This window comes from Watersipora subatra, chromosome 7, assembly GCF_963576615.1.
Source record: "Watersipora subatra chromosome 7, tzWatSuba1.1, whole genome shotgun sequence".
In the NCBI taxonomy this organism is placed as follows: Eukaryota; Metazoa; Bryozoa; class Gymnolaemata; order Cheilostomatida; family Watersiporidae; genus Watersipora; species Watersipora subatra.
Window position 1 is genome coordinate 27,026,165 of NC_088714.1, and position 12,795 is coordinate 27,038,959.

The following is a 12,795-nucleotide window of genomic DNA, read 5'->3' on the forward strand; positions in this document are numbered from 1 at the left end:
TGATGTCACATCACAATACTACCAAAAGATAAATGGAATATGAACTTTAGCCTGTGAACCATAGATATATAGCTTCTTTATTATAGCTTCTTTATTATAATTGTATTATATTCTTCTTATAGCTTTCATTATTATAAACTATTTGTGCAGTGAATTGCTCGCAGATGCTGCCTTTACGTTGACCAACTTGAGAGTAAACACCATGTCGTAAAGGCATGTATTCATAGAAGACATGATAGTTGCATGCCTTTTCTCTGAGGATCACTAATATTGTAAGCGCAGTCACTCAGGATGACTGTGTGCTTGTGAACTATGGTACATATCAAGGCACGGCTGGCAAACACATAAGCAATCCAGCGCTAAAATTCACCGGAAACTGACAGCTATGATTGATAGCACTAAAAATAAGTTAAGCCTCGATCAACATGGTTACCATGGCAAAGGCCTTGCGGAAATTTGTCAACAAAAAGATGTACAAATAGTTGTGATACAGATTTTATTAATAAACAACCAAGAATAGTTCAAATAAACTTTGAGAAAAAAACGTTTGGTTAACAATCAGCAACATATGATCACGCAAGAATAGAAACGGTATAGCGTGTAGCGTATTATGCTACACATTTGTGGTGAGGTAAGAGAAAACGAAGAATGGCGAGTAGTTCGCAAATGATGGATCAGCCTTCTCGTGTCCTTGCTAGCAATTGTTACATTCCCTCCGATACACATCAAAACGCTTTGCAAGAGGTGCGAGTACCTATCCACGCATACAACTTTCCAAGACGGAGCACTACAAAACACTTGTTGGAGGTCAAATAATAAGACGTAGGATGGCTTGAAATTCCTTAAAGCATTCCAGTTCTCTGGGAGAAGATAAATCTAGAATATATGGCCCTGAATAGATTTGAATGATTGGAAGGCTAAAGATGAAACCATTCGGCGAGTAAATGTCCAGAACTTGCTATGACAGATCGAGCTACCCGCTGTTGAATACCGTGGCTAAGCCAGAGTCTGTGCAGGTCTCTATACGCTGTACTGCAGAGGTGTAAGGGGTTGCCTCTCCTGCAAGGCACACACGGTGTCAGCTCATACATGTTGAATAATACAGCAAGATGTGGCAACATGAAGCAGCCTTAGCTAAAAATTATGTTTGTTCTGAATGAGAAAAAACTCAACACTGACTCAGGAACCGCGCTACACTTAAATGAAGATCTTGCGTGTCATCAATTAAAGGGTGTATCTGATTGTTAAAGGGTGTATCTGATTGTTAAACTGTGTTATGCAACTGTGTTATGCAACTGTCTTTTACACAAGATAATTAGATTTCAGACCATTTGGCTCATTAATCTTCTTGTAACTTGATAAAATGTACGGGCATATTTGGATATAACTTGAAAAACATATGCTGTTTAAACATGCAATTTAACATCTACCCTAGTGCGTTATTCTCTACTAAATGCTATTCAAAATTCCTCGTATGATACCTATCAAAAGAAATGGTCTTGCGATTCTTCACATTATCCACAATAAGAAAACACCGGTGATACCAAATACATGGGCTACTCAGTTCAGAACTGAGAATATAAACTGCATGTGCAATTGTTTCTTTAGGACAATAATGTATAGCTTTGTAGGCATATAGCTACCTCAATTTATACACAAAAGAGCTTTCCATAGAAATATATTGCCATTGACATATATTTCCATAGAAATATATTGGCAAATCTTTCTTGGCCGACTGTCTCCCGTCTATGGTAATATATTTCCATAGAAAATATATTGCCATAAGACTGTTTTATTTCATTTTGTTACATGGAAACACCAACAGCCACCTAAGTTAATGTAGAGAAAGAGAATGCAATCCATATTTGACAATAGGCCTATCACTGCTCATGACACAGATCTGATAAATGAAAGGTTCATATATTAAAAAATAAATAAAAATTGTGTAAAAAAAATCACCAAAATGTACATGAATACAATTAAGGAGTCTGCTGAAAAAATATTGTTCGGGGAAGAAAGTCGGCCATGAAAGATGCGCCACACAGTTATGACATCACATAGTATCAATAAATATGGCCAGCAATTGTCAGACACACAAGGCGGAGTTAACTATTGTTGCTACCGACTTTGACATTCTGTATGAGTGCTACAGATATTACATTGATGTTCATCACAACAGAATAATACATTATTAACAAAGCTCGATCTTGTGATGTGCCAAAGATCAACTGACAAATATCAGTGCTTTATATTTTACCAATACTAGTAAGCTTGCCAGCCTCGGGCACTATGACCAATCGTCATGAGGAATCAGTATACTGTATATGTATAATTATTCCGTGATATTGTAAGACGACTGAGCGTTTGGTGGTGGCGTGCTTGCCTTTGAAGAAGATGCCCCGAGTTCGATCCCCGTGTGAGGCAATACTTTTTCCTAACACTCTTAGCGTGGCTTCGAATGGACGGACATGACTCATATTATAGTAACGATTGCCCCTTTTGATTAAGTTTTGAACACAGACAGCTTACAATGATAGAATTCAAACATGAAAAGTGGAATTGTGTAGCACATCCGAACTTTGATATTTTAGATAACAGCGACTAAAATTTTTGCCAGCACAAGCAAACATTCCAAGCCTGCTAAATACTGCCGTCACAAATAACAGTGTGTACACACAGTACAAAAGCTTTGGAATGGAACAAAATCTTATTGACACAATTTACAGCATTTATCATAATTGATACAGCTAATGAAGGAAAATGTGTTGAGTGCAATGGAATCACGAGGAAGTAGGAGAGGGCGGCATGCATTATTTGATCAAGTAAGTACCAAAGAAATGTTACAGGCGAACATTTTTTTGACTCCTGAACATAATAACCAAAAGCGTTCACTGTCGGGTCTACAATGTTTTGAATAGGTTTGACTAACTCCAAGATAGCCAATAAAGTTGAACGTTAGAGGGCCTTCAAATGCTGATGGCCGAGTTTTAGTAAAATTTGGTATACTCATAGCAGAATAAATTATAAGTGTGAAATTTTTACAACGCTATAATGGATTTAAAAAAATGGATGAGTATCATGTTGGTGATGGAAACCATTTGAAATGATATTTCATCAGGACATTGCAGCCGACCCTTCATAATACTAGGGCATGCATATAACTAGGGAATAAATTACACAAACATGTTTTTACATTTCATTCCAGCAATTGACACTAGAACATAGCCAGTGACAGGCCATTTAACGGCTATGCTGGTGTGCAAGGTCTTCTAGTGTAATCGTATTGCCAGCACTTTTAGCTATGGGTCTGCTCAAAAGCAGTAAGCCATGCCAAGCAATGACGTCTGTCAGGCCAGTGACCAGTGACAGCGGGTACCACTGAATACAAGGATGCTCATATTCGGCCCCTAAGCCAAGCTGCTGTTTGACACAGCCCCGACCTTAGCAGTACCAACTGGCGGTATGACAAATTCTTCCCCATTCAATTACATAGCCTGTGAACGATTATGCAACTAATTTAAGCGCACAAATGTCAAAATTAGGCAAAATATGCTGTATCACGGTCATTATTGCCAAGTAACAACCAGTGTAGTGCTTCTACAAAACTGTTGACTAAATATGACATTTTAATATACAGTTAAACCTTGACTGATGATCACCCCTCTATTTGGACTATTTGAAATATGATAAAGCTTGAGCAAATACAAGTTTTGGCATATGAAATGAATTCAAAAAAATGAAATCAACATTTTTTCAAAACATCACAGTTCTTCGGGTAAAAATGTGAAAAAACATCAAAAACAATAGCAAACGATAGAAAAAGACCAATACTTTTCAATAAAGTCTACCAAAACTTTGTTTACATCCATCTCTTGGAGTGTCAAACAATATATCGAAAAATAGCAACAGTTCCTCAGGCTGATGTTCTGTATTGACCTGATCAGTAAGCTACATACCTTTCAACCTTTGATGGCATTGACACTAGTAAAAAGTTAATGTTTACATGGAATGCTCATTAATTACTCCACGCCTAACTAGGTTTCTTTCTATTAGCTACGACCTCTACTTGTGGTCTTGTGGAAAGTTACCAGAAATCATAAGTTAACCCTACTTGTTGTCTTGTGGAAAGTTACCAGAAATCATAAGTTAACCCTACTTGTTGTCTTGTGGAAAGTTACCAGAAATCATAAGTTAACCCTACTTGTTGTCTTGTGGAAAGTCACCAGAAATCATAAGTTAACCCTACTTGTTGTCTTGTGGAAAGTCACCAGAAATCATAAGTTAACCCTACTTGTTGTCTTGTGGAAAGTCACCAGAAATCATAAGTTAACCCTACTTGTTGTCTTGTGGAAAGTTACCAGAAATCATAAGTTAACCCTACTTGTTGTCTTGTGGAAAGTTACCAGAAATCATAAGTTAACCCTACTTGTTGTCTTATGGAAAGTCACCAGAAATCATAAGTTAACCCTTCTTGTTGTCTTGTGGAAAGTCACCAGAAATCATAAGTTAACCCTACTTGCTGTCTTGTGGAAAGTCACCAGAAATCATAAGTTAACCCTACTTGTTGTCTTGTGGAAAGTCACCAGAAATCATAAGTTAACCCTACTTGTTGTCTTGTGGAAAGTCATCAGAAATCATAAGTTAACCCAACTTGTTGTCTTGTGGAAAGTCACCAGAAATCATAAGTTAACCCTACTTGCTGTCTTATGGAAAGTTACAAGAAATCTTAAGCTAACCATTGCAATAACCACTTTTTTTTGGAAAATATTAAAAACAGCTGTAAACAACTAAAATTATCAGCAATATACAAAAATTGAAGGGATTGTGTGAAAATAGCAAAATGATGCAATACATTATGAAAAAAACATCGCCACGCATGGTTGCCTCGGTTGCCTCGTGTAGCCACTAGAGCATTAGACACGCTCAACGACCAATCAAAAGGTGCTATTTCTCCAACTCTATTTTGGTAGACACAGTTAAGTGATATGGAATGTTTCAGTTGAATTCTAAATGCGGAGTACTTGAAGATCAGTATGTACTGTGACTTGTTTAAAAACAACAATTAAATACAGCCACTTTATAAGCGAAAATAATAAACATTTATGCTGCAAAATCTTTGTTTTGATTGTTTGTGACTTTCTAAAATGACAACGCTTCAAAGGGATGTAAAAAGCGTTATCAATCAGTTTGGTTTCTATAATTTCAAAAATTTAAACATGATTAAAATCAATGAAATTAATAATAATATAATAACAAAGCATAATAATAATACAACATTCTGACAAGGATTGCAGTCATCTAAAAGTACATTTGTTCAAGTATTCCCTAAGCACCTTCACGCAGATTTTTGCCATATTTTTTAATTCGAAACAAATTTACATTGCTAAGCGAAAAACTTTTTGAGCAAAATTTTACACAACAGAGTTGTCTGTATTCTAAAATGATAACAATAAGATAGCGCTATTAGTAGTTATTCCACTGTTTGAGCTGTAAGTATTCTGAAAGTTGTGCAATAAAAACTTCTCATTTCCGTTGCTGGAAATTCAATGAATCCTCTACATACGATGTTTCGTTTGTTCAAAACCAGCTCCGTATCTTAAAACAGTTGTATGTTGGGTCAAATAGGTGAATTAAAACACTGTAATTCGTTAAAGTTGTTCTACAGTCCACAACGTTACAATAACTTAATAATACCGCAAATAATTAAACATAAAAGTAAAACAAGTACCGTTTAAGGAAAATATAAAAAATAATTTAATAACTAAGTAATCAAAAGAAAGGATTTATATTATTACTTTAGAGAAAAGTAAATGAGAGTGCAGGCCTGGCGATGTATTGGCTCAGTAGAAGACAAGATGAGCACCATAGCTTAATCAAACTTAAATTAGATAAAGTTTAAACTTTCTAATATTTTAATTTTATGCTATTTTACACGTGTTTTGCTTTTATCTTTAACTTCATCACTTTAATTTACGAAACTATGATTCTCAAAAATCTAAGGATGTCATATATTAAGAATTATTTTCAATGTATAGTAATATATATATTTGGCTTTTACATTGTAGAAAAACCTTTATGCAAATGAAGTAAATCTCTCACTGTGTATGACACATGGTACAAAAGAACATTCTCCGCTCCGATCAACAAATAACAGTGTCATAGCGCGCTTTGAGTTCATTTTCCAAGCTTCATCAACTGTATTAGTAAGTTACTATTAAAATACCAACTATAATGATGCTCTGCCTTAATGTGGAATTTTAAGTTGCTATGTTGTCATGGTTACGCAAGGCTTTAAAAATTTCCGCTCGGTTAGCTGAGACATAACAACCTTCCTTTTTCTAAAAACTTTTCCCCACATCCCAATTCTAATACAACTGCTACAATCTCTACGTCCAAAAAGGATGGTTTGTTAGTCCAACCACTCTGGCTAAAGGAGAAAATGTAACACCCCTCGCACCCCTTTCAAGAACTGAAAATTTTGTGGTGCAATCATGTTGGAAAATAACACAGCCTAGTGAAAATTCGAGATGTCACTAGTCAAGACTAGACCTTGAACCCAAAGTTCCTTACTTGGAAGAACTTTTTTCAAAAACATTTCAAAGAACTTACTTGAGTTGCACGTCGGACTCGCCATAATCGTCGACATAAGGTGCTGGGAGGAAACAACCCTTGTTATGTCCAGAGAGGAGAACCACCTGGCATTGTCGAACTCTGAGAATTAAACATATACAGCTATATACGATGTATGTACTTGAACCTATATTGTATATAACTGACCTTCAGCTACTTGACCTCCAGCCTTACTAGAGCAAAGTACGGCTGAAGGTCTCAAACACTATCGTGATTTAAGGCTATGGTTACATAGCACCCAAAATGGTGTCTCGGCTGAAAGGTGCATGTCTACACTGAACGAGCCAAAGTTCTTCCCTACCAAAAATGAATTTGGGAAATTAACACAATGATAGCTATTTCTTGACTTAGGATCAGTCGATTCCATTTGATTCGACATGAATCACGATATAATTAATCTCCAATGAAAAATAGAATAAACAATGCATTCGCTAATAATATGCTGTCCAATCAAACCTGACCGAACTACACCGAGTACGACTGAAGCCATTCGATTGCAAGCTTTTACGTTTCAGCTAGTTCGGTCGCTTCTCCTAAATGGAGCATCAGCTGTCAGAACCATCACATTGACTGCCGTGTGGTCCACGGCTTAGCAATAAGCCTCAGACCAAGATATTTCTTATTTTAAGCCTGCTCACACTAAATCGCCATTTGTCGGCGTTTTCCTTTCAGCCTTTATTGCCAACTATGTGAACCGTAAGCCGATGGCATCGACGAAGCGATGCAGTTCCGTCATGAAACTTCGCAGCTGTCAAACTTTCGCAATATTTCGCCAAGCATCGCCGACTGCCGGTACAGTGTGAACCATTTAAGTGATAGTAATTCATGGTTGCGTATAAAGCGATCTATTTCAATTCATGAAAGTTGCTGCGGGACTAGTAATTTATTCTAGCACGGGTAAAAAAGAGGTTTCTCTGTGAAAAATCAAAAAGGAAAATGAGAACACTACGTCATGGAGTATTTGCTGATGCAAACGCGGTTGCATAGCATGTGTTCGTGATAGTGAAAACATTGTTATTATCGACGATCACTGAAGTATTGTGGCATCAATGCCGAGATACAGCGATATAGTGTGAACCAGCCTTTAGGTCCATATGCGTCACATGAAGTAATAATTACCTCACAGCATTATTGAACACTTCCCAAAGCTAATGTGTTAAATCTACTAAGTATTAAATCAGCATATTATAGACGTGTGTAAAAGTGTGGGGTCACAATAATCTAACATTTCTGAAATATGTATTTCTGAAGTTGTAATTTGTCTTCAAGAAAACAATACAGAAACTTGGTATCATTTTAATACTCAGAATCTCATCTATCTGTTGATCTTACTTACTCCTCTTTAAAAGCAATACTCTGGCCGTTACGCTACTAAGTTACGCTGCTAAGTAGTGTTACATGTAAATATTTCTTAACTAAAAGTTTTTTGAAAAATTGATGCTTAAAATATTGAAGTGACGTGACTGAACTTATTTATACCGCTAAGGAAGTAAAAATGTCAAATATTTGAGAGAACTTCATAGAATTTAACTGAGTGGCTTGAGAGAAAGTAAATTTGGCTAATATTTCATTACTACAGGGCAGATTAATTATGCAAATGAGAGGAATAAACTTTAACTCGCAAACAATACAATAACATCACAGAAAATGCACATTTTAAAGATTAGGTGACATGCAACTTTCTTATACTTGAGACTATATTGGGCTAGATTGAGTCCTCAAGTTGTAATGCATGAAAACTAAGATGAACATTGGGCGGTCCCATATTATTGCACATGACTAGGGGGCCAGTGCAACAAATTTCCACAATAAAATTAGACATCCTTATTAAACATGCACTAACTACAACACAGCACCATTAATAATCACTGAAATGAACAGCAAAAAATTTTGATATAATGAAAAAAAAACATGAAAAATCTCTGACAAATGTTTACTAAATTTGAATTTCTGCGTATGTGATGTAAAAACTGAACACGAAAAAAAAACTCACCTTAAAAACATGCAGCTGCCATTACCGCATTTGATGGCGTGATGAGAGGCAGCGCCTATTGAGTTGTCCTTTGATCCACTCCTAAATCCTGGCATTTCGACTTGACAGCAATAGCTCTGAGAACAAAGCATCTCTCCACATATGAGACATAGAGTTGGAGTACGGGACTCATCACTGCCCATTGAATTAGGACACCTACAAAATACCCATGTACAGTGGACTCCACCACACAATTTTAATTCGTTCCAGTGTTGGCATTGTAAATTGAAAACGCCGTACAGAGGGTATAGAAAACCATAGTAATTATCTAATGCAAAAACCCCTAGGTGATAAAATCAAAATTTTACATAAATACTGTACATATTACACATTAATAACAAACTAGCATGTTAACCTTAGTATTTATATGTAGTTACCTATAGTAACTTTAGTGTATTTAATGGTTATGATCTGCAATAAAATGTAACACTACAAAATACTATGTGCTGTACGTACCGTAGGAAGTTCTTATTTTCGAGATCGATGTATAATATAAACTTTGAATTTAACATAGATGAATTTAGCTTACTAAACACTCACTTGAAGCTAACTTTTAGTATGTATTTTACTATCTGATTTCTGAGAGACATTATTGTTGCCGGAAAAACATTGTGTTTCACATCGTATGGTGATAAAACTGTAAAACAGGGACATCGTAGCCCAGAGGTACGCTGGATCAAGGCATTTATTTGGCGGCATGTAACCATTATAGCTACTGTAAAACCTCTATTTGAATGCAGTGGCGCTCTATTTTTCAAACCTTTCCCTATATTGATGGTCAATTGGAAGTGCCGTTCAAATAGATGCTGGCGATGTATTTGAATAAAAAAAAATGCGAATATCCGTTGAAACACTTATTAAATGGTAACTCAACGTGTGCACACTCCGAATCCGCATCAGACGTACTATGGACACACAGCGCATGTCTACTTGCCATAAGGAACTAATCTTGAAGGCAAGGAGGTAGTACAATCTAATGGAAATATGGTAATATATTAGCAAAGTATAGGCTTTGATTCAACAATGCACAACATGATAACCAACATAGCTAAAAATGTGCAAAGTCACTTGGGCGAGTCAATATAAGCAAAATGTCCTCCGATTGGTCACTTCACGGGTGACAAGAGGAAACGCAAGTGCAGCAAATGTGCGCAAAATACATGTCAACACGTTTGGAAGCTAAAACGGACCAATGCAAATGCTAGCTGACCTCAGGACAGAGAACAAAACATGTTTTTTCTACAGTACAATTAAATTACAAAAAACTAAACAGTATATAAATAGTTTTTGCCGACGTATAGACCCACACACCTCATTTAACATTCTTTTCAAAGACGAACAATACACTATAATTTTTGTGCAAAATCAATTAACTATTGTAATCACGCGTGTCCCTCCTTATTCGGTATCGTCTTATGAAAATACAAGGAAGCTAAGGTACGAATAAATGTAAAAGCTCTACCAGCAACATTAAAAGTATAGTAGAAGTAGACGGTCCTGCAGGGATTACGGTATACGTGTTATAAGTTGTTCAAAAACGCTTACGTTACAGGGATTTTCTGTTATACAAAGTATTAAATACACGCAAATAGCCTAATCTACATATTTTAAAACGAAAAAACTAACTTAATCTTTTAATTTACTGACTGTACCGTAACTGTGGTATTATTGGTTTGTATAGAGAACTTCTCTCTTTTTCTTATCACTTTCACTCTGTTTAGGGTTCATAATTATTGTAAATGATGTGCATACCTTCAATGTCAATTTAAAGGGATTTTTTCACTTTTTTTCTACACAGCGAGGTTTATGCTGCAAAGAAAAGAGAGAAAATTTTTTTTGCTTATGTATAAAATAAAAATAAAGTGAAACAAAAACATATTTTTACTATAACGAGCGCAGTGTCTGTTCTTCCAAAGCCTGGGTTAGAGGTTAAACCATAACTGTCACGAACAACTTTTATCATATTTACTAGGTAAATCAGACACGCTGATTCCAAATTTGTAATCAAAATAAAGATTAGTCCACTAACTTTCAGAGTAATAAAGGCTTTTTTACAGCGTTTTAATATCGGTCTCGAAAACAACACAATCGGCATAACAAGCTCCGCCCATAAATACGTGACGTAACCTAGCTTTTTAGGAACGGGCAGTTACGTAGGGATGTTTAGACCGATTTAGAATAATAGAGATGGGTGTTTTAAAATCCATTAATATCTAAATTCAGCCTTAAAATAATATCAGTCTTTTCTGAAAGGTAGATGAGCTATTTAACATTGCATATTTAAAAAAGCGCGATAACAACGCTAGCTTGCGATAAAACCGCGCTTTTTGAGCTAATTTTTCTCGGCGTCCAGCCCATTTAAGCGTCATGTAACAAGCTACGAGGAATTTTAAATAGTTTATATACCTTTCATAAAAAACTTAAATTATTTTACAGGCTGGATTTAGATTATAATGGGTTTTAAGACACCCATCTCTATTATTCTAAATCGGACTAAACATTCCTAACTTCCGTTCCTGAAAAAGCTAGGTTTCGTCACATATTTATGGGCGGAGCTTGTAATGCCGACTTTGTTGTTTTCGAAACGAATATTGAAACGCTTTAAAAAAGCCTGAATGACTTTGAAGGTTAGTGGACTAATCTTTATTTTGAGTACAAAATCGGAATTAGCGTGTCTGATTTACCTAGTAAATACGATAAAAGTTGTTCGTGACAGTTATGGTTTAAGATAAAACTTTGCTTTCAACGAGCCTCGTCCTAATGAGATTCAACTTGACAGACCGTTCAATTCAAATTCAATTCCAATTCATATTGTTAACTCACACAAACTTGATGCTTCATGTTATACAGAAACCTTCTTATTACATTATATGAAATGTCTTACATAATACAAAGCAGAAACTTTACATAAACTCTTTATGTTAGGTGGAATTTACGTAAGAAGGGGTTTACGCTATAAGAGAGTCTACTGTATGTAAAAAGAATGCCAAAAAAAGAATGTGTCAAAAATTTGTGAGTTTGATCACTAGACTTAGTACTAACTGCCAGTTGTATCAGTCATACTCCCTACTCAGTTGTATCAGTTAAACTCCCTACTCAGTTGTATCAGTCAAACTCCCTACTCAGTTGCATCAGTCATACTCCCTACTCAGTTGTATCAGCCATACTCCCTACTCAGTTGTATCAGTCATACTCCCTACTCAGTTGCATCAGTCATACTCCCTACTCAGTTGCATCAGTCATACTCCCTACTCAGTTGTATCAGTCATACTCCCTACTCAGTTGTATCAGCCATACTCCCTACTCAGTTGTATCAGTCATACTCCCTACTCAGTTGTATCAGTCATACTCCCTATTCAGTTGTATCAGTCATACTCCCTACTCAGTTGTATCAGCCATACTCCCTACTCAGTTGTATCAGCCATACTCCCTACTCAGTTGTATCAGTCATACTCCCTACTCAGTTGCATCAGTCATACTCCCTACTCAGTTGTATCAGTCATACTCCCTACTCAGTTGTATCAGTCATACTCCTACTCAGTTGTATCAGTCATACTCCTACTCAGTTGTACCAGTTATACTCCCTACTCAGTTGTATCAGTTAAACTCCCTACTCAGTTGTATCAGTCATACTCCCTACTCAGTTGTATCAGCCATACTCCCTACTCAGTTGTATCAGTCATACTCCCTACTCAGTTGTATCAGTCATACTCCCTATTCAGTTGTATCAGTCATACTCCCTACTCAGTTGTATCAGCCATACTCCCTACTCAGTTGTATCAGCCATACTCCCTACTCAGTTGTATCAGTCATACTCCCTACTCAGTTGCATCAGTCATACTCCCTACTCAGTTGTATCAGTCATACTCCCAACTCAGTTGTATCAGTCATACTCCCTACTCAGTTGCATCAGTCATACTCCCTACTCAGTTGTATCAGTCATACTCCCAACTCAGTTGTATCAGTCATACTCCCTACTCAGTTGTATCAGTCATACTCCTACTCAGTTGTATCAGTCATACTCCTACTCAGTTGTACCAGTTATACTCCCTACTCAGTTGTATCAGTTAAACTCCCTACTCAGTTGTATCAGTCATACTCCCTACTCAGTTGTATCAGTCATACTCCCTACT

The 12,795-nt window shown here is 36.3% G+C and overlaps 1 protein-coding gene across 2 annotated transcripts in view; it reads right to left on the reverse strand.

Moving 5' to 3' along the window:
* Positions 1-479: 479 nt before the first annotated feature.
* LOC137401169 (E3 ubiquitin-protein ligase UBR2-like) overlaps positions 480-12,795 on the reverse strand; it is a 75,282-nt gene continuing 62,966 nt past the window's right edge. For both annotated transcript variants that reach the window (XM_068087550.1, XM_068087549.1), the window contains exons 33-35: positions 8,624-8,818; positions 6,610-6,711; positions 480-1,059 (exon numbers count right to left, since the gene is read on the reverse strand). In XM_068087550.1, the coding sequence (XP_067943651.1) occupies positions 918-1,059; positions 6,610-6,711; positions 8,624-8,818 (439 nt within the window). In that variant the 3' untranslated portion in view covers positions 480-917. The remainder of the gene's footprint in view (positions 1,060-6,609; positions 6,712-8,623; positions 8,819-12,795) is intronic.